The sequence below is a fragment of the Gracilinanus agilis genome, chromosome 3, assembly GCF_016433145.1.
Source record: "Gracilinanus agilis isolate LMUSP501 chromosome 3, AgileGrace, whole genome shotgun sequence".
In the NCBI taxonomy this organism is placed as follows: domain Eukaryota; kingdom Metazoa; phylum Chordata; class Mammalia; order Didelphimorphia; family Didelphidae; genus Gracilinanus; species Gracilinanus agilis.
This window is the reverse complement of record NC_058132.1, coordinates 23,496,057-23,517,258: the sequence shown is the minus strand read 5'-3', so window position 1 is coordinate 23,517,258 and position 21,202 is coordinate 23,496,057. Positions and strand designations below refer to the sequence as shown.

At 52.0% G+C, this 21,202-nt stretch overlaps 1 protein-coding gene across 1 annotated transcript; it reads left to right on the top strand.

The window, feature by feature from the left end:
* Window positions 1-3,305: 3,305 nt before the first annotated feature.
* Window positions 3,306-17,782, top strand: CKM (creatine kinase, M-type). The gene is made up of 8 exons (XM_044667291.1): window positions 3,306-3,410; window positions 5,689-5,900; window positions 11,429-11,583; window positions 11,923-12,055; window positions 12,303-12,474; window positions 13,732-13,855; window positions 15,892-16,081; window positions 17,333-17,782. Exons 2-8 carry the CDS (start codon window positions 5,708-5,710, stop codon window positions 17,509-17,511), a joined length of 1,146 nt encoding a protein of 381 aa, XP_044523226.1. The 5' UTR covers window positions 3,306-3,410; window positions 5,689-5,707; the 3' UTR covers window positions 17,512-17,782.
* Window positions 17,783-21,202: the final 3,420 nt, after the last annotated feature.

Below are 21,202 nucleotides of genomic sequence, written 5' to 3'. Positions count from 1 at the left end.
AATGTAGGCTCCTTAAGAGTAAGGATGATTGTTGAATAACTGATTGTACTAGTAGTAATAAATGAGCCACTGAATTCTGTTCTGGTCATTCTGTAATGTATGCTGATTCTTTTGTGCTTATACTGGCAAGAGTAGATTGCCTATTCCATACCCAATTCATGTTTATCATGTTTATACATGAATTATCTGTTTTGTTTTCTCCATTTCACAGGGGACCTCAAAGAAGAGCCAAAAGCAGAATCATCCCCCAAGAACCAGAGATAGGGGTGATGAACCAGTGAATGGGAGCATGAGAAATTTGTTGTTGCTGTTCAATCATCTCAGTCACATCTGACACTTCTTGACCCCATTTGGGTTTTTTTGGCCAAGATCCTGGAGGGGATTGCTATTTCTTTCTCTGCCTCTTTTTATAGATGAGGAAACTGAGTCAAGCAGGAAGAGTGATTTGCCCAGAGTCATACTGTAAATTTTTGAAGTTGGATTTGATCTCCCAAAGATGAGTTGTTTTGACTCCGCACCCATCACTCTCTCCACAGTCCCTAAGAGAAGTCTCCTTCTTCTAATTGGGGTTCAGTTTCCCCCAGAGCTGAATCTGGGCAAAATATATCATTGAGGAAAAGGTTGGATATTTATGCAGGTCATCCACTCTGGGGTTGCTTCTAAAGGAATTTCAGAGTTCTAGATCGTGGATGCCAACTAGACGGTCAGATGAAGGGTCTTACCGTCTCTGGGAAAAAATACAAGAGCTGGGAAATTGGGACTCTGATGAACTGGGACGCCATTACAGTGGAAGCCCCCAAGCATGATGATGACTGGGAAACTGAACATGAGGATGGGTGGTAAAATGGCTGAATTCCCAGAGGAAGGAGGGAGAACTACCTAAAGGTTTGAGAGGACTGGGACAAGGATTTGGACAGGCTGATGAAGATGACAGAAAGGACTCTGAAGACATTTAGTCCAAGCTAGTTCTTTTACCATTGAGGAAAGTCATGTCCAAATGCACTGAAATGGCTTGTACATGAGCAGGTAAGTGGCCCAGGAGATAGAGCGCCAGACCCGGAGTGGGGAAGACCTGGGTTCAAATCTGACCTCAGACACTTCCTAGCTGTGTGAGCCTGGGCAAGTCACTTAACCTGGTTCACCTGGCCCTTATCCTTCTGACTTGGAGTTGTTACTAGGACAGAAGGTTAGGCTTTTTGCTGCTTTTTCATGGCTTGCCTAAAGTGGAAGAAGCCAGGATATGAGCCTGGATCTTTTGACGCAGAGCCGTCGTCTTCCCTGGCACAACAGCCTCTGTTTTAAGGCTTCCTCTGGCTCGCCATCCCGGGTCTGAGAACCTCTTCAAGCTTCGTGTGCCAAGATGATTTCCACTTCCAGCATCCTCTCTTCCGCCAAAGAAGCCCCCTCCCCAGCTCTGACATTCTAGGCTTCTGTCAGAGTCTCGTGGATGAATCTCTCTGGATGCCATCCCTTTGGCCCTGGCCCAGGTGGGTCCTGCTCCTGCCTGCAGATGCCGCTGTGCTTTCACGAGCCGAGCCGAGCAGAGCTGCTCTGCTGAGGCCCCGAGGCAGCAGGTGGGGGCACTGGGAGACAGGCCTTCCCACCCTCCTTCATGCCCTCCCCTCGGGCTCCCTTCCCTCCTTCCCTGTGATATATGAGGTGCCTCCTCCGTGGGGCAGAGGCAGACCCTATAAGGCCAGCCCCAGGGGAGAGGGGTGGAGTGTGGAGGGGACACCCAGGGTCCATCCAGAGGGGAGGGGAGGAGCAGACCCACCTGTCTCCTGGAGGAGGGGGACTCTAGTCTGGAGCGTCGAAGGGAGGGGTCTTAAGGGCCCCCCCACTCACCCCGACACCCATGAAACCCACTCCCAACTTTATGAAGGGAACACCAAACTGGGGGCCCAGAGCACTTGGGCTCTTGGGGGCCCAGGACTGGAAGAAAGGCGGGGTGCTCTGCCTTGCCTGGGGCCCGGTGGCTGGACAAGTGGGTATGGGCAGAAGAGGAGACACGGAGGCTGCCTGCAAGCCTGGGGGCCCCTTCCAGCCAGAGCCCCCCAGAGGGCAGTCAGCTGTCCAAGGGAGCAGGCTGCTGTCCTTGTAAGGCCCAGGCAGCAGCTGGTTATAATTAGACGCTCCCCCTCCTTCCCTGGGCCACACCTGCCCCTGGCACCCACCCAGCCTCTCTCCCACCCCCAGCCCCGACCCCTGCTGAAGGCCTGGCCTCTCCGCCTCTGGGAACCTCTAAAAATACCCTCCCAGGGCGGGCGCTGCCATGATGCCCAGGGCGGCCCGTCCTTACTCAGGGCAGGGATCCCTGAGGGAGATGCCTGGGTGTGAGGAGGAATCAGGGAGCACCACCCCCCTCTAATCCTGGGGTCCCCCCTTTCTCTTCCCATCTGGCCTTGCGGTCTCCCCTGGGCCCCCAGGACCCTCTTTTTGGCAGGGGTGGGCAGTGAAAGGGAGTCAGGGGCCAAGAAACGGAGGAGGTCATCCGCTGACCGTGAGGTCAGAGGCCAAAGAAGGGCTCACGGATCAAGGGAGGAGATGAAAATTGAGGTAGCCATCTAAGGTGGCGCGCCAGGGAGGAAGTAAAGGGTTAAAAGTGTGGTCCTGGGCCAGTCATTTCACCCTGCTTGCCTCCGTTTCCTCATCTGTAAAATGAGCTGAGGAAGGAAAATGGCATGCTATCTGTGTGACCCTGGGCAAGTCATTTTCCCCACTTGCCTCAGTTTCCTCATCTGCAAAATGAGCCAGAGAAGGAAAATGGCCAACCACTCCAGTATTTTGGCCAAGAGAACTCCAGATGGGGTCATGAAGAGTTAGAAGTGACTGAAAAAGGACCAAATGACCCAAAGGGGTTCAAGATAAGGCTTAGGTGCAGGGACCCCAGGGGCCAAGGAAGGTGTCTGAGGCTAAGCTGGGAGGGGGGATAAAGGCCTGAGGGATGGGGGGCCCAGGGCTGTCTAGGACCGGGGAGTTGGGTCCTGGTCCAAAGTGGGGGAAGGGCCCAGGCCAGGAACCAGGGACGTGTCCTCCCTTCTCCCCCATGTTCCCAGCCCGGAGCCAGCTGTTCTATCCAGTGCGACTCAGCACTTGTTGTTGTGGGGGGGGCAGCCGGGCTCCCCTCAGCCACCCATACAAGGTATCCTGTGGGGCTCCGGCCATGAGGCGCTGCTGGACCCTGGGCCTAGCCGGGGGGAGCCTAGTCGTGCTCTCTTGCCCAGGCACGGTGCCCAGTGGGCAGCTCAGCTTCCCTCCCACCCTCCCGGGGGCTGGCCTGGCCCCTGCAAACGACAGCCCCTCCAGCTCCCCTATATAAGGCAGGGGCTGCCCTGCCAGACCCCTGGGTTACCCACCAGTTGGAGGGGACACAGAGCGAGTCCAGCCCAGCCCAGCCCTGCCCAGCCTAGGTATGGCCCCCTGGGGTGCTGAGGGGGGCCGTAGGGAAGGGGCCCAAGGAGTCTCCCCCACTTCTCCTGCATGGGGTGGGCAAATGGCCCTGGATCTCCTCGTAGGTCTGTCTGTCTTGTGTGTGAGGCTCTGAGGCCTGGGGGTGACTCTACGTGCCTGCCGGGGTGCTCCTGGCTCCCTGTGCGTTTGTGCGTCACCTTCTCCCTGTGCCTGGGTGTCACTGTGTGTCTATGTGACTCTGTGTGAGTCTGCTCCTACAGCTATGATTCTGGGCCTCAGTTTCCCCTCCTTGACAAACCAGCCTGGATGTTCCCTTGCAGCTCTAACCCCGTTATTTCAGGGCTCCCCATCTCTGTGTGTGCCCCCCTCTATCTGCCTGTGTAGAACAGCTTTCTGGGGGTCTCTGGAGTGGGGTCAGCTTGGCTAAGACACGCTGGTTGGGCGTGTGTCTCTGTGGGCACTGCAGTGTCTGTGTGTGTCAGGGGTGTGCCCCGTGTGAGCTGGGGGGCTGCCCCCCCCGTGTCCCATCTCAGGGGGGACCTGAGGCTGATGGCTGTTGGCTGGTTTTGTCTGCCAGTCAGGGCTGGCCTGGTGTCCTCTGCTCTTGTCCTCCTTCCTCCCCCCTGGCTCCAGAGCAGCTGATTCGGCGCAAACAGAGTCCCCGGAATGTGGGGGGGGGGGAGAGAATGGCCACAGCTGTGGGGGGTGGAGTCCATAGGCTAAAAATATCCCCCCGGGGATGGCAGCTCCAGCTGCCCCCCCAACTCCCGTAATTCCCTGTCTGCTCTCCCCCTCGTCTTCCTCCTCCTTCCATTCTGCCCTAATTTAGGATCTCAGCAGCCTTTAGAGCTGGAAGGGACCTCAGAAAGAATTTAGTCCAACCTTGCCATTTTACAGATAGGAAAACTGAGATCTGGTCCCCAGATGGACCTCCATCTAAATGTTTGTTCCTCTTCTAAGACTTTTCACAATTCTACTCAAATTCTCCTGGCTCCTTCCCATCCCTCAGCTGAGTCAGGAGCTCTGGGTTCAAGTTTTAGCTGCTTCACTAACAGAGTGCTGTGGCACTCCTCCCTTCTCTGGACTCAGTCTCCCCATCTGTACATTGAGAGAGGCAGGGTGGTCAAAATCCAACCAGCTCGTACATTCTAACATCTGGGATCTTTCCATTCTAAGAGTCAAAGGTCCTTTGAGGTTAAGATTTTATTGGGTCTAAGGGTCCATTGAAACTAATATTTTATTTAATCCAGGCTTCTAAGGTTCTCCTGAGTTTGAGATCCTATTGGATTCAAGGTTCTATAGTTCTACCTCACCTAAGAGTCTTGGGGTCTAATGTTTTTAGGTTTCTACCAAGATTAAAATTCTCTAGAGACTAAAGTACTAAGTACTTCTTCTTGCCAAGTTTGTAATTTTGGGGGGTCTAAGGTTCTAAGGTTCAGCTGAGACCAAGATTCTTTGGAGTCTAAGGTCCTAAGTTTCTGCCTCATCCAAGATTCTATGGGGTGCAAGGTTCTAAGGTACTACCACAGTTAAAATTCTTTAAAGTCCAAAGTTCTAAGGTTCTTTTTTCCAAGACTGAAATTTTTTTGGGGGGGGGGTCCAAGGTTCTATCTCATCCAAGATTCTTTGGAGTTTAAGGGTCTAAGGTACCACAATGGTTAAAATTCTCTGGAGTCCAAAGTTCTAAGGTTCTTCCAAATCTGAAATTCTTTGGGGCCCAAGGTTCTAAGTCATCTAAGATTTTTAGGGGTCCAAGCTCTAAGGTACTACCAAGGTTAAAGTTATTTGGAGTCCAAAGTCTTAAGATTCTTCCAAGCCTGAGATTTTTGGGGATCTGAGGTTCTCAGGTTCTGCCGAGATTGAATTTTTGGTGTCCAAGATCCCAAGGTTCTGCCTCAGCTAAGATTCTTTGGTGTCCAAGGTTCTAAGGTTCTGCCAGGGCAAAATTATTTGGAGTCCAAAGTTCTAAAGTTCTGCTGGGGCGACGGTTCTTTGGGGTCTAAGATAGTTTTGCAACATTATACACAGCTACAGATCGAATACTTGAAGAATAAATTGTGAATGTCATCGCCAGAGAACAAAATGAAAAATGGGAACATGAAAGACATCATTCATCTAGACGTATCTGTCTGCAGGGGGGGCCGGAGGGCCGGAGCCCCTTGGAAATAAATTCTATTAATCAAAGAGACAAGAAGGTAGCTTTGTGGCTCCCCTTCCCTGATACCTCCGGCCCGAGCTCCCACAGGAGACCCCAGTGACCCCCGCTCTTGCCCACAGGCCCTGCCCTGCCGTCACCATGCCTTTCGGAAACACCCACAACAAGTACAAGCTGAACTTCAAGCCGGAGGAGGAGTACCCGGACCTGAGCAAGCACAACAACCATATGGCCAAGGTGTTGACCCCAGACCTGTACAAGAAGCTCCGGGACAAGGAGACGCCCTCTGGCTTCACCCTGGACGACGTTATCCAGACCGGCGTGGACAACCCAGGTGAGAGTCCCAGCGCCAATGGGAGAACCCCACAGCCCCAACCAGCCTAGGCACCTTGAGGACCCCAGAGATGGCCACAAACGCCCACCAGCCTCCCCACGTACGTGCCTAGGACCCAATTCAGATACTCTAAGGCCCCTATTAGTACCCCAAGACCCCAGGGGTCCCGGACCCCCAGAATAGCCATAAATACCACTTGGTGTTCCCACAATCTCCTAGAACCACTGTAGACCTATTCCCAAGACCCTGTAGACACACCTGGGCTCTAACTTGACTCAGATACTCCGAGAGTCTTAACGACACCTCTGAGGTCTCAATGGATAACCCTGGGACCCCCAGAAATGACTACAGACACGCCACAGCACCCCTGTACAATCTCCAAACGACCACAGACATTGCCAGGACCCCCGACACACACACACACACAAAACCAACCACGAATAGCCTGAGGCCCCTGCAGACACCCCAAGATCCCAGGGAACAACCCTAAAGTTCCTGGAGATGCAGCAAATGCTCCCAGTATTCTCCTGGGCTCCCAGAAACACCACAGGTATCCCCAACGCCCCCTAGACTCTCTCGATGCCTACATGAGACGCTATGAATCCAAAGGACGGACGCTCCAGGGAAAAGCAATGCGGAGTGACGGAAAGCGAGTCAGAGTTGCAGTTGGAGGATGTGGCTGCAAATCCATTTTGTGCCTTACTCTCGGTGTGGCCTTGGGTTAATCACTTCACTTGTAGAAGGAAGGAGTGGGACTAGGTGCCCTTTTGAGCTCCTTTCTTCTTCTAGGTCTGATCTACAATCCCTCCCTTCTTTCTGAGATCAGACACTGAACTTGGAGTCAGGAAGACCTGAGTTCAACTCCTGCCTCAGATAGTTACTGTGGGACTCTGTGCCTATCTCTTATTTTTTATTTAGTTTTACTTTTTTTAAACCCCTACCTTCTGTCTTAGAATTGATACTAAGAATCAGTTCCAAGACACGAGAGCAGAAAGCGTTGGGGTTTGGGATTCAGTGACTTGTCCAGGTTCACACGGGAAGGAAGTGGCTGAGGCCAGATTTGAACCCAGGACCTTGGGTCTCTAGGTCTGGCTCTCTCTCTGCTGAGCCACCTAGTATGTGCCTCTTGAGCTCCTTGGCCCCAGACCCCTTACATTCCACGCCCTCCCACCTGTACCAATCTCTTAACCTCTTTGGCCCCAGATTCTTTAGCTTTACAGTGAGAGGGTTCAACCCAATGGCCTCCCTGGTCCCTTTGGGTTCTGACATCACTAAGACCCCTATAGACACACCCTACCCCTATCACAGACACCACCATACTCCTACAGAAAACCCTCGGACCCAAATGGACATCCTCAAGATCTCCATAAACACCCCTGAAGCCCCTCTAGACACTTCCAGGACCCTCGGAAACACGCTTGGAAAGCCAGCACCTTCCTTGGACTCCTTGGAGCTCCAGTGGTCAAGCCCAAGACCCCCCTAGAGATCTTTAGGGACCCTTAGGATCCAGAATAGACTTCCACTGATGCCTCTGGGATTCTCCCCCAATGGACACCCCAAGACACATCTGGGACCCCCTAGATATACTTAGGACCTCTTCTAGACATCCCCCCTCCCCAGCGCTCCTGGTACCACACAGGACAACTCTGGGACGTTCAGAGACGCCAGTAGACACATCCGGGATACCCTGGGATAGCCGTCCACACTCTTAAACACTCTCAGCACCCACAAAGGCATAGCGGGGACCCTCCTCGGCATCCCAGAGAAGCAGAATCCCCTGGAAGCCCCACAGATTTCCCAGCGCCCTCTTCTAGATGAGCGTACATACCTAGGGACCTCCTGGCAGACTGTCACAGATGGAGCCCTCTCTGGGGTCCCCCTGGGGACACGCAGGGATAGCTAAGGAGCCTAATGGACAACCTCACCCCCAGAGACAGCCGAAGGACCCCTCACACATCCCTTCCCTCCAAGTATGGAACAGTGGAAAAGGGAGTGTCTGGAGTCCAAGGATCTCACTTCTGAGGTTTACTACCTGGGTGATTTGGGGCAAAACACCTTACTTCCCTGGGCCTCGATTTCCCCATCTGTAAAGTGGAGCAGTTGAACTAGATGCCTTCTGAGATCACTTCCAGATCTAAGGTTATCATTTTATAATCTTCATAGAGGGGCGGCTGGGTGGTTCAGTGGATAGAGTGCCAGGTTGGGAGCCTAGAAGACCTCAGATTTGGCCTCAGATACTTCCTAGCTGTGTGACCTTGGGCAAGTCATTGAACTCCAACTGCCTAGCCCTTGCCCTTCTGTCTTAAAGTTGTTACAGGGACAGAAAGTAAGAGTTTAAAAAACTCTCCCAAAGACCCTCTCGGGTCCTCCAATAGAATATCCCAAAGATGTCTGCGACTTCTACTGGCAGAGCCGATGGAAGCCTCCTTATAGATATGAGTTTGCAAAACTCATAGACAATCCCAGAATCACTTGGATTTAGACCCTGTGGGATGCCTGGCCAGCCTCCCCTCCAGCCCACAAAACAAACCAAAACCCCTCAAATAGCCCCGAACTGGGAGGGAGGCCCCTGGGATTCTAGCCCTCGGCCATGTCCATGACCGGCTGCCTGACTTTGGCCAAGTCCCTTCCCCTCTCCGGCTGTTGGTGCCATCCTCGACACCTCTCTGCCCCCAAATAAACACTCCCAAGAGCCCCCACCAGCCTGAATGCTCCGTGACTTGGCCCAAGACTGGCCGTGCCTCCGTCCGGCTCTGCCCCCCGCCCTCCGCGCCTGATGTCCCGAAGGCGGCACACGCAGGCGCTGCGGAGTGCCCGGGGCATGGTCGGACATGGAGGATGCCAAGGTCCTCCGGTGCCTCCCAGGCCGCCCCCAGGCTTCTTGACCGTTGTCCGGCCCCTGGACTTGGATGGCTCTGGAAGAGAGGGCGAGGCTGGTGACTGGGCACCTCTGCCTCACTGGCATCCAAGTCAACCCATGAGCCAAGGCAGCCCCCACCAGAGGCGCCATTGGCGCCCTTCCAAAACCAAGGACAAACGACGACGATGCCCTGCGTCTGTTCAGCCTCACGTCCGGCCTTTCGAAGCTCTGCTTGGCGGAATCCCAGGATGTTTGGAGAATCCCGAATCCCTTTCTGTCCCCCAAAAAACGTTAAATATGGCGTCAGGGAGACGGGTATTGGGCAACCAAGTCGTGCGGTTTGGCTTCTTAGGTGTGCAAATTCTGCCTCTACTTGGCTTCAAACGTCTCGGAGGGCTCTTCGTGGCCAGGACATGCACCTCCCAGACCTCCCTCCTGGTCTCACCCGCATAGCCTCGAGCCCCCAGACCAGCATTTCAGAACTGAAGCGTGAAGGGCCTTCTCGGACATATTTGTTCAGCTGCTTTTCAGGCCTGTCCAGCTCTCCGTGGCACCATTTGGGGTTTTCTTAGCAGACATACTAGAGTGGTTTGCCATTTCCTTCTCCAGCTAATTTTACAGAAAAGGAAACTGAGACCGATAAGATGGAGTGACTTGCCCAGGGTCACACAACTAGTAAGTGTCTGAGGCTGGTTTTGAATTCACATCTCTCTGATTCCTGGCCTAGCGTAGACGTCTAGTCTACCCTGTGTACGAACGAGAATCCCTACTCCCATCCTTTGAGGCGTCGTGGTAGGGTAGACGGTGTTGAAATGAGGATCACAAGACCTGGGTTCAAATACCAGCTCTGCTGATTCCTATCTGTGCGATCTTGGGCAAGTCTCCTCTCCGAGTCTCAGTGTCTCATCTTTGAAAGGAGGAACTGACCATAAACACTAGAGCCCTTTAAAGTTTGCAAAGCGTTTATGAGTGCTACTTCATTTTAACCTTGTAACATCCTTGGGGGACAGCTGCTATTATCCTCATTTTACATATGGGGAAACTGAGGCAGACAGGTTAAGTGACTTGCTCAGGATCATGCAGCTAGTAACCGTCTGAGGTCAAATTTGAATTCAGATCTTTCTGACTTCAGGGTCAGCACTGAGCTTTATATTTCAGATTTTTGCTGAACTCTGTGCCTTCCAGGCTCAGTCTATGATTCTCTGACCCTATTTCCCACAAGTTTTCTTTCTTTTTTTTTACCTTAACTTCTTGGAGTCAATACTGGGTATTGGTTCTAAGGCAGAAGAGTGGTAAGGGTAGGCAATGGGGGTGAAGTGACTTGCCCAGGGTCACACAGCTAGGAAGTATCTGAGGCCAGATTTGAACCCAGGAGCTCTCATCTCTGGGCTTAACTCTCCATCCACTGAGCCCCCCATCTGCCCCCCCAACAAGTATTCTTTCAATGTCAATTGATGCTCAAAGATCTGAAATGAGGGAGAAACCATTCCATCGTGCCTCTCCAGGCCAGGAAGTTCATCCTTTCCTTAAGGCTAAACTGGTCACCTTTAACTTCTGCTCAGTGTTTTAGCTTCACCCTCTGGGACCAAACAGGACAGATAAAAGCCCCCTTCACCTGACAGACTTGCATTGACCTGAGGACAGCCATCAAAGCAGCTCTGAGCCTGAGGCAGCCTAACATTCTGGGTCATCAATCTCCTTCCCAACCTGGGGCTCCCAGGATTGAACCCAAGACTCTGGATAGGATTTGGTAATGATCTGACAGCCTTCTTGGAAGCGCTCTCTCTTATCTCTCTCTCTCCCTCTCTCCCCTCTGTCGGTCTCTGTCTCTGTCTCTGACTCTGACTCTGTCTCTCTGTCTCTCTGTCTCTCTCTCTCTTCCCTTTGTCTGTCTCTTCTCTCTGTCTCTGTCTCTCCCCTTCTCTCTCCCTCTCTCTTCTCTGTCTCTGTCTCATTCTCCTTCTATCTTAGAACCACTTCCAAGACAGAAGAGCAGTAAGGGCTAGGCAATGGGGGTAAAATGACTTACCCAGGGTCACCCTGCTAGGAAGTGTACGAGGGCAGATTTGAGCCCAAGTCCTCTTGACTCCAGGCCTGGTGCTCTATCCACTGAGCTACCTCACTGTCCCAAATGGATACGTCTCTTAACAGCCCCCAATCACACGAGATCCTCTGTATCACGCTTAGTTCATAATGAGTCTACATTCTTCCCAAGCCCCCACAGCTCCTTTTCAAACTCTCATCGAAACTATGGGCGACATCTTGTGTTTGTGAAGTTGATTTTTTGGACCCAGGGGTCCAGCTGGACTTCCCTCCCTGCTTGCCTTTCTCATCTCACTTGGGTTCTATCCCTGGATTTCAAAGCTCAGGAGGTCCTGTCTGAGAGATCCTGGCGATCCCTGGTCTGACTTTCTGTGCTGAAGGCCTTTCCCTGCTAATATTCTGGGTCTTTAGGTCCCTGCCGGTCCCGTTCGAAGGTTCTTCTTGCCTGTCCTCGGGGCCCTCCCAGCTCGGACGATGGGCTCCTCAAAGGCTCTCTCCGTCGCTAACATCCTGTTCGAGACGGCTCCTCCGTCCTGCGGGGCTGCCTCTGTCTTGGGCATCCCGCGTTCTGGGTTTCCCGTTCTGTGGTCTCCGGCCTCTGACTCTCCTCTGTCCCCTCGCTCAGGCCATCCCTTCATCATGACTGTGGGCTGCGTGGCCGGCGACGAAGAGTCCTACGACGTCTTCAAGGATCTGTTCGACCCCATCATCCAGGATCGGCACGGGGGCTACAAGCCCACCGACAAGCACAAGACCGACCTCAACCACGAGAACCTCAAGGTGGAAGCCCTGGGGGAGAAGGAAGGAGCAGCAGGAGAGGGGGCGAGGGCTGAAGGCCGTGGGGAGAGTGGCGGAGCCCCGAGGAAGGGAGATGGAGGGAAATAAGGGCAAGACGGCCATGACGGCGGGACGTGGGCGCAGACGGGGAGAGATCGGGGGCTAGGAAAGGGCGAGGAGGGAGGAGCCAGATCGAGGGGTCTCAGCTAGGGCCCAGGACGGACACAGGTGAGCTAGGACACGTAGGGAGGTCCTCTGTCCAGAGGTACCTTCTGAGGGGCACAGAGAGGGGGCGTACCAGCCCCTCCCTGAGCCAGCCTCCCTCGCCATGCCGTCCCCCAGGGCGGAGATGACCTGGACCCCAACTACGTACTGAGCAGCCGTGTCAGGACAGGCCGAAGCATCAAGGGTTACACCCTGCCCCCCCACTGCTCCCGGGGCGAGCGTAGGGCCGTGGAATCCCTGTCTGTCAACGGTGAGGCCCCCTTTAGCCCCCCACAGACTTCCCTCTCCCCATTCCCAGCCCAGGGAACATCTGGTCTGTCTGTCCCTGCTGAAGCAGCCTGTCTCCACCCCCTCCTACCCCTTTCCTCGCCTTCGGCCCCTCTAAAATCTCCCTGTAGAGATGCTCCCCCCGTTCTGGTTCCGCACGCTGCCCCTTCCCAGGAGGCCTGAGTGCTGACTCTCTGCTGTCTTTTCCTCCCCCTAACCCGGACCCTCAGCCCTCAACAGCCTGACTGGGGAGTTCAAGGGCAAATACTACCCCCTGAAGAGCATGACCGAGCAGGAGCAGCAGCAGCTGATCGACGACCATTTCCTCTTTGACAAGCCCGTCTCCCCCCTGCTGCTGGCCTCTGGCATGGCCCGGGACTGGCCGGACGCCCGCGGCATCTGGTGAGAAGCCCCTCCACCCAAACCTGGCCCCCTTCCGCTGCCACGAGCAACCCTCCATAGAGCTTCCCGTGACCAGAGAGGACCATCCGAGGAGACCTGGACGCGGCCCCTTCCGCCCTTCCTGGGCCTCTTTCCTCACCTCGACCCACGAGGGGGTCTCTAAATGCAGAGATGCGGCTCTCTTCCTGCCCCCTCTCCAACGACAGCTCCCACAAATTCAAGGGCATCCCTCCTCCCCTCACAAAGCATCATGGCACAGAATTCTCTCTGTCCATGAGGAGCCCCATCTCCTTAAACATATGCACCCCAGCAACGGCAGGGCCCCCTCAGAGCCCCAACCCCAGCTTGGGTGAGCGTGGGGAGTGGGGCTGGCCAACCTCTGTGACGGCTGAGTCTGTGATTCCTAGGATTTTCGAATTCTGAAATCCTAAGATTTTAAATTTCAGAGAATTCAAATTCCAACATGGCGGCACGGGAAAGGGTTTTGGACTTAGAATCAGACTCGTTGGCCTCAGATTCTGGCTCCGCCACGGGTTAACTATGGCCCTTCCCTCTCTGGGACTAGGCTTCCTTGTTCCCCAAATGATGGGCTTGGACGAGACTTCCAAGGTTCCTTCCAGCTCTAAGTCTACAAATGTAAAATTCTAAAATGTGGGGATTGGCGAATTGGGTAGGTAGGTGGCCCGATGGCCTGGAGTCAGGAAGACTCATCTTCCTGAGTTCAAATCTGACCCCAGACATTTACTAGCCGGGTGACCCTGGGCAAGTCACTTCACTCTGCTGGCCTCCATTTTCTCATCTGTCAAATGAGTCGGAGAAGGAAACGACAAATCAGTCCGATGTCTTTGCCAAGAAAACCCCAGGTGGGGTCATAGAGTTGGGCACAACTGAAACGTGACTGAGCCACAGATCAAATCTTGGGATCCTAGTGGTTCCAAGATCTAGTTCTTGAAAATCATGTCCCCCTAGAATGTTGGGGTTCCATTGTTCTGGGAATTTAGCTGCTGAAGGCTCTTCAGGTCTCAGGGGAAGAGGGGGAAGGCGATGGGAGAGTTCTGAGACTCTGGGATTCTACCGTCGTCTGACCTGAGCATTCTGGGAGCCTCTCCAGGGGCACCTTTGCTCCTGCTCTCCACTTGTGTGGAGCCCCCCCCTTCCTGGCCCTCCCCAAGCTGGGTGGCTCGCACAGGGAGGAGTCGGGGCTAGAGAATCTGAGGAGCTCCGGAGCCCTCTGATCTGCTTTCTTTCTTCCCTCAGGCACAATGACAACAAGAGCTTCTTGGTGTGGGTGAATGAGGAGGACCATCTGAGGGTCATCTCCATGGAGAAGGGGGGCAACATGAAGGAGGTCTTCCGTCGCTTCTGTGTGGGGCTGCAGAAGGTGGGCTGGGACCCCTGACCCTTGCCTTGTGGCAATGGCATGAGAGCAGCCCAGGGCTAGGAGTCAGGAAACCTGGGCTCAGATCTTGGTACCAGCCCGGATCGGGTCCTGTTACCTTAGGAACCAGGGCCAAGTCCTGGGCCTTCTCTCGGTTTCTCCGAGTCTTTGTCTGTAGTATGAGATGTTTGGACCGGCTGGTCCTTAAGGTCCCTTCCAGGACCACATCTATGATCCAAAGATGGACCCTCTGGGTTCTGACATTCTGTGCTCTGTGGTCCCTTCTAGTTCTGATAGGCGGCACAGTGGATAGAGCTCAATAGGAAGATGAATCTTCCCGAGTTCAAATCTGGTCTCAGACACTCACTAGCTGTGTGACCCTGGGCAAGTCATTTCCACCCTCTTTGCCTCAGTTTCCCCTTATGGCAAATGAGCTGGAGAAGGAAACGGCAAACCCTTCCAGTCTCTCTGCCAAGCAAGCCCCAAATGAGACCACAAAGAGGCAACTGAACATCAACAAAAAACGTCTGTGTGTGTGTGGACGTAGACAGACAATGTCTCCTCCCCGTGAGGCTGTCCGCTTCTTGAGGGCAGGAGCTACTTTTGCCTCGCTTTGTATCTACAGCATGGAACAGTCTCAGGCACAGAGTGAGTGCTTAATAGATGTTTGTTGCCTTATCAATATAAATATTCAGAAAATCAATACAAGGCAATGGGGAGGTGGATACTAGCCACTAAGAGCATCGGCAACCCAAGAATGCCCTCGAATAACCACCGGGCGGCAGGGTGGGGAGGAGAGCCCAATGCCAGCCCCTGGGGGAGAGCGGAGGAGGCCCGCTGGTGGGGAGTTACAGAAGAGGGAGGCAAAGATCAAAGAACACAGTGAGGGCACTGCTCGGGAGGGCCTCACCAGGTGGGAGCCTCAAGAGGGGGAGCAGCAAGCCATGTGGCTTCCTTCGAGCTTGTCATCGTTCCCACCAGCTCCTTTGGGCATCAGCATGGAAGCGGACAAACGCTAGGAAGTTGCTAAGTCTTTAAAGACCACCATTATATAATTTGTGTCTCATTTTCGGGGCCCCACCTCAGGACTCAGAGATGCCACACTGGAAGGGACCTTGGAGACCCTCTAGTCCAACCCTCCCATTTTACAGATTGAGGAACTGAGGCCCAGGGAAATGCAGTAACATATTCCAAGCCTCACAGATACCAGGCACAGGGTCGCAGATTCAGGGCTCAGAGGGACATGAGAAGCCCTCTTGTCCAACTCCATTTTACAAATGAGGAAACTGAGACCCAGGGAGGTTTTCCCCTGGCTGGATCTCTTGTGACACTAGCCCTGGAACCCTGACTTTGAACTTCTCTCCCTTAGCCTGACTTCTTTAATCAGAGTCCCTTGGGAGGAGGAATGATAGGGTAGAGTCACGGCCTTGGAAGCAGGAGCCCTGGATTCCAATCCCAGCTTTAATATCTATTTCCTAGCTGTGGGACCGTTGGCTCCATCCCTTTATCTCTCTGAGTTCCTTTTTTCAAGGGGGTTTTTTGCCTAGGCTCACGGTCCCCTGGCTCCGTAGGACTCCATAGTGGAGAAGCCCCTTCTCTCAGGGCAGACATTTTGTCTCTGAGTTTCCTGAGGCTCTGAGAAAAGGCGAGCCTTGCTCAGAGTCACAGAATTAAGATGTGGTGGAGGCAGGATTTGAACTCAAGGCTTTTGGAATTCCAAAGGCCCCACTGTCTTTCATGATGTCCACTTATCCCTTTATAAAATAAGAATGATCATCCCTGCGCCACCCACCCCACGGGGACATTTCAAGGACAGGGCTGTGTAAACTTCAAGGAGCTAAATATAGAGGAGGTTTTGTGATTAACAGGAGGCAGCCAAGGATGAGGATAGAAAGCTTTGGTCTTGGAGCCAGGAAGAGCTGAATTCAAATCTAGCCTTGGACGCAGACTTTGTGTCTGTTCCCTCTACTAAGGAAATGCCAGATACTGTCCCCCCTACTTTTATTATGACTATTTCCCAACTCCTCTTCCTTCCCCAGATTGAAGAGATCTTCAAGAAGGCCGGCCACCCTTTCATGTGGAACGAACACCTTGGTTATGTCCTCACCTGCCCCTCCAACCTTGGTACTGGCCTGCGTGGGGGTGTGCATGTCAAGCTGGCAAACCTCAGCAAGCACCCCAAGTTTGAAGAGATCCTCACCCGCCTGCGTCTGCAGAAGCGAGGCACAGGTGGGTACTTGCTCATCTGTGTGACATGGTCCATCTCTGGTACTAGGCGTCATCCTGGCCATTATTGACTATCCTTCTGGCACCTCTATGAGCATTTGGTATCTCCATGGGTATCGCCATCAGGAACCTATGGATTTTGGTCATCCCTATAAAACAGGTTATCTCCATGGGCATTGGGCCTCTTCACAAGCACTGTATTGCCCTATGGATGTTGGCTCTCTCCAGGAATATTGGGTGTCCCACACAACTCTATAATGTTGTCTGTCTTCATGGATGTTGTCTATCTCCATGAGTGTTGGCTATCTCCATGGTGTTGGCTATCTCCATGGGCATTGAGCATCTTCACATGTGTTGTATAGCTCTATGGATGTTGCCTATCTCCATGGATATTGGGTGTCCCGTACAACTCTAAAATGTTGTCAATCTCCATGAGTGTTGGCTATCTCCATGGGTGTTAGCTTATCTCCATGGATACTGGGTGTCCCACACAACTCTAAAATGTTGTCTGATTCATGGGTGTTGGCTATCTCCATGAGCATTGGGCCTCTTCACATGTGTTGTATAGCCCTATGGATGTTGGCTATCTCCATGGATATTGGGTGTCTCACACAACTCTAAAATGTTGTCTGATTCATGGGTGTTGGCTATCTCCATGGGCATTGAGCATCTTCACATGTATTGTATAGCCCTATGGATGTTGGCTATCTCCATGGACATTGGGTGTCCCACACAACTCTATAATGTTGTCTCTCTTCATGGGTGTTGGATATTTCCATGGGCATTGGGTATCACCATGGATATTGTAAGCGACTATTATATGTTAGGGTCACTAGATGGTGCAGTGAATAGAGGGTTTGGGATAGTCAGAAAGACCCAAACTCAAATCTAGATTCAGATTTACTAGCTGTGTGATGTGTTGGGGAAGTCACTTAATTTCTTTGCCTCGATTTCCTTAACTACAAAACAGAGATCACGATAGCACTTCCCTCCCATGGATGTTGTAAGGATCAAATGACTTAATATTTGTAAAGTTCTTTGGACAGTGCCTGGAACATAGTAGGTGCTAGATAAATGCTGCGAGATGATGATGATGATGATATTGTGATATCTGGTCTCTAGATAGACGACCTGCCATTCCATGAGTGTTGGGCATTTATCTCCATGTCCCTGGTCCTTGACCTTTCACTCCAAATGCATCTGGGTCTTGCTCTGAACCATTCCCGCATCTTCTCCCTTCTACCTTTCCTACAGGTGGTGTGGACACAGCAGCTGTGGGCTCAGTGTTTGATGTGTCCAACGCAGACCGACTGGGCTCCTCAGAGGTGGAGCAGGTGCAACTGGTAGTGGATGGTGTGAAGCTCATGGTGGAGATGGAGAAGAAGCTGGAGAAGGGCCAGTCCATCGATGACATGATCCCTGCTCAGAAATAGAGACCTCCACCTTACTGACCTCCTACATGTACACAGCACCTGGGGGCCCACTCCTCCCTTCCTTATCCCTGGAGCTCCAACTACCATGTAGAATTCCAGCCAATGGGACTTTGGTACCCTGTCTGGAGTTTCAGCCAATAGAAGGCCCACCACCTGTATCTGGCAATGCAATCACCACCTGGAGCTCTGCCCAATGGGGCCTCCTTGCTCCCTTTGGGAGTTCTCCCTTTCCCCTTCCACTCCCAGCAATAAAATCTATGGTGGCCCCCGAGTTCGGAGTCTGGTGGTTCTTGGGAAGGGGACAGGGCATATCATCGAGCATCAGAATTGATGGATGGAGAAGAACGAGAGGAACCAGACTCCTTTTGTCCTGAGGGAAAAAAAAAGTTGGCATTTCCTCCCAGATGTCCTTCACCCATTCCAATAATAATCATAGAACACAGATTAGAAAGCACTTCAGGACCATCTAGTCCCACACACAACCAATTAAGAATCTCTCGATGATCTCAGAACTAGCCATCCAATGGCCAGCCAGTCTTTGCTAGAAGTCCTCTAGAAAACTGAAACACCCAGTGTCATGCCTAGAAATGTCTCACCACAGGCAAGCAGTACAATAGAATGTGGGCCAAAGGACATCTAAAGCACCATCAGTTAGGGGGAGTTATGGACACTGCCCAGTGGTGGAAAAGAGACCCCAGGAAACCATCTGCTATGGAGGATGGCCCTGGAGCATCAAAATATGGCTCCTAGGTGGGCTACACATCACCAGCCCCCTCCACACCTCTGGAAAGGGACCATGAACAGCTTCCTGTTCTTGAGAATGGATTTTTACTGCTGTCTTTTGTTAGCTCATCACCTAGGTTTCCTTCTACCTTCTAGAGAGCAATCCTTTATAACTAAGAATTTTTTAAAAGGGAAAAATTCCTTAAAACTAAAAAAAATTGACCTTATATACACTGCTCCAATGAGCACCCCAACCCCTCTATAAAGGAGTGGGAGGAGGTATCTTCTCCTGTCTCTTTCTCTGGGTCCAAGTTTGTTCTTTGTCATATTGCATGATTCATTTTTGGCTGTTGTTTCTTTCCACTTAGGGGCGTTGTGGTAGTCATTATATCTATTATATTCTTGGCTCTGCCCAACACACTCTGCAAAGATTCATGTCACTATTCCCATGCTTCCCTGAATATATCAAATTCATCATTTTTTACATCGCTCTGACCTAATTGCATTCACACACCACAATTTCTTTAGCCATTTCCTAGTAAGCAGGCATCTACTTTGTTTCCAATTCTTTGCTATCACAATAAGTGCCACTATAAAAATGTTGCTATATATGGGAATTTTCTTCTTGTCAGTGGTCTCTTAGAAGCATAAACTTAGTAATGAAATCTCTGGGTCAAAGAGTATGGACATTTTACTCACTTTATTTGCATAATTTCAAATTCCAAATGTTTTTTTCTGCTTCACAGCTCCACCAACAATGCACCAGTGTTAATAAAAAATTAATAAGCAAAACCCAAGAAACATTCCAAACCTTAGGAAGAGTCAGTAGCTTGGATAGCTCCATTATATATGAATTGAGCAGCGAGGGCAATGAGCACTAGGTGTATTCCTACTTTTGTTCCTAGCCATTCATCTGCATAAGAACCCCAAAGGAGTTGGGACTGATTATCAAAGTTAAAGGAGAAGGATTATCAGAGAGGGAAGGCTTTCATCTGAGCCTTGGGGGTCCTAAGCTATCCCTCACTTCCCTAGCTAAAAAAGCACAGTGCTACTCCCGACTAAAAAGAGTATTATAATACCCCATCTGAGAGGAACATAGCTGCAAAGTGACTTGACTAGTCTAGCCCAGCAGCAACTGAGTCTGAGAGGAGGGAGCTCAGCAATCAAGTCATCTACGTGATCTAACCCAGGAGGGGTTGACCCGTCCAGCAAAAGCGCCATCCCCTAGGAGGAGCGAGTCCTGCTGAGGCCACTCTGGAGAGACATTATGGTCTTCGAGAAGCCAACTCAGTTTGTCCATCACTAATACCACCACCCAAAGCACATTTCCTGCAAATCGGGGAAGGGAAGGCATCGAGACTTCTGTTTTCAGAGTTGTGAGTAGCCTTGGTCACGGGTGTTCCCTCCACCTACCTTGCAGTACCGTCTTAGTTTAAATTCATGTCCATTCTTTTCTCTAGGAAGAGAAGGGAATAAGCATTTATTGAGCACCAGCTACATGCCTATGGCAATGTGGGAAGCACTTTACAAATATTCTCTCATTTGATTCTCACAACAATCCTAGGAGGGAGGTATTTTTGTGATCCACATTTTATAAATGAGGAAACGGAGGTAAGCAGAAGTTTGGTGACTTGCCAAGGATCACACAGCTAGTAAGTATCTGTGGTTAGATTTGAATTCAGGTCTTCCTGCCTTCAGTATTCTATTGAACCCCCAGCAGCCTAAAAAGAGTATTATAATACCCCATCCGAGAGGAACATAGCTGCAAAGTTTTTATACATATGAAGGTGCTCCTAGTTTAGGGAGAATTGCTGCTCTTGCTTTGCCATTAGAGTAAATGCCTTTGGAGGGAGGGAGGGAGAAGTGGGGAGGGGGGGAGAGACAGAGGGACAGAGAGACAGAGATAAACAGAAAGACAGAGACGGGCAGAGACAGAGAGAGAGACAGATGGAGAGAGAGGGAGATAAAGAGACAGAGAGACAGAGACAGAGACAGAGAGAGAGGAAGACAGAGAAAGAGACAGAGAGAGGGGGGAGGGAGAGAGAGAGAGAGAGAGAGACAGAGAGACAGAGAGAGAGACAGAGAGACAGAGAGAGAAAGAGAAAGGGTGGGAGGGAGGAAAGGAGGGAAAGAGGAGAAAGGAAAGCAAAGTTTCATGATTAAGGAAACAGCTGAGTGTGAGGGATGTGTGTGTGTGTGTGTGTGTGTGTGTGTGTGTGCGCGCGCGCGCGCGCGCAGCGCTCAGACTTGGCATATGCACTGTGTTCTTGGGAACTCGGGTTTTGAACCCTGCTGGCCTTCCAAGAGAGACCTGATCTGTCCCTCCTCCGCTGAGGAATTCACTGGGAGTTGACAGAATTCCCAGGAAACCTTGGGGGTAGCATTAGTTAGGAAGTGGGCGTGGAGAAGACTTACAGCCTGATCTAATTCTTTGCTGCTTACTTTCTCTATTGCTTTTCTCCGAGCAAGCGCCTTTTGCCCCGATTTCACAAGTTATTTCGCTCGATCTAGCTCCGAGGCATTGGGTGGGGGCTTGGAGCTGAGAATTTGATCAGCGCCGCCCATGGGATCACGAACCTGCTTGTAAGGGAGAGGGGCGGCCAGTGCTACGTTCTAGAAACCCTGGTGATCCGGGTTCCCCGAGGGTAGCTCGAGGCTGGCCACCTCTCCGGGTTTATCTCGGGTCCCCGCTCCCTACCGAACATTTCCGTTCCATCATTCGAGGTCTAGAGATCTTTCTCCCAGAAAGAGAAAAGAAACTGAAATAGGATTTGGACTGCTTAGTTTCTCGCTTGAGAGGGTATTTGTAAAGCGCTCAGCACAGAATCTGGCACCTAGTAGGTGCTTAGCAAATGGTCATCCCCTCCCTCCCTCCGCCCAAGGGGCAGTCCTGTCCCTTCTTTGAGTCTCCTCTAGCCGCCCCACCTCCTTTTGGTGTCTTTAGCATTCTTTCCCAGCCTCAGTGCAT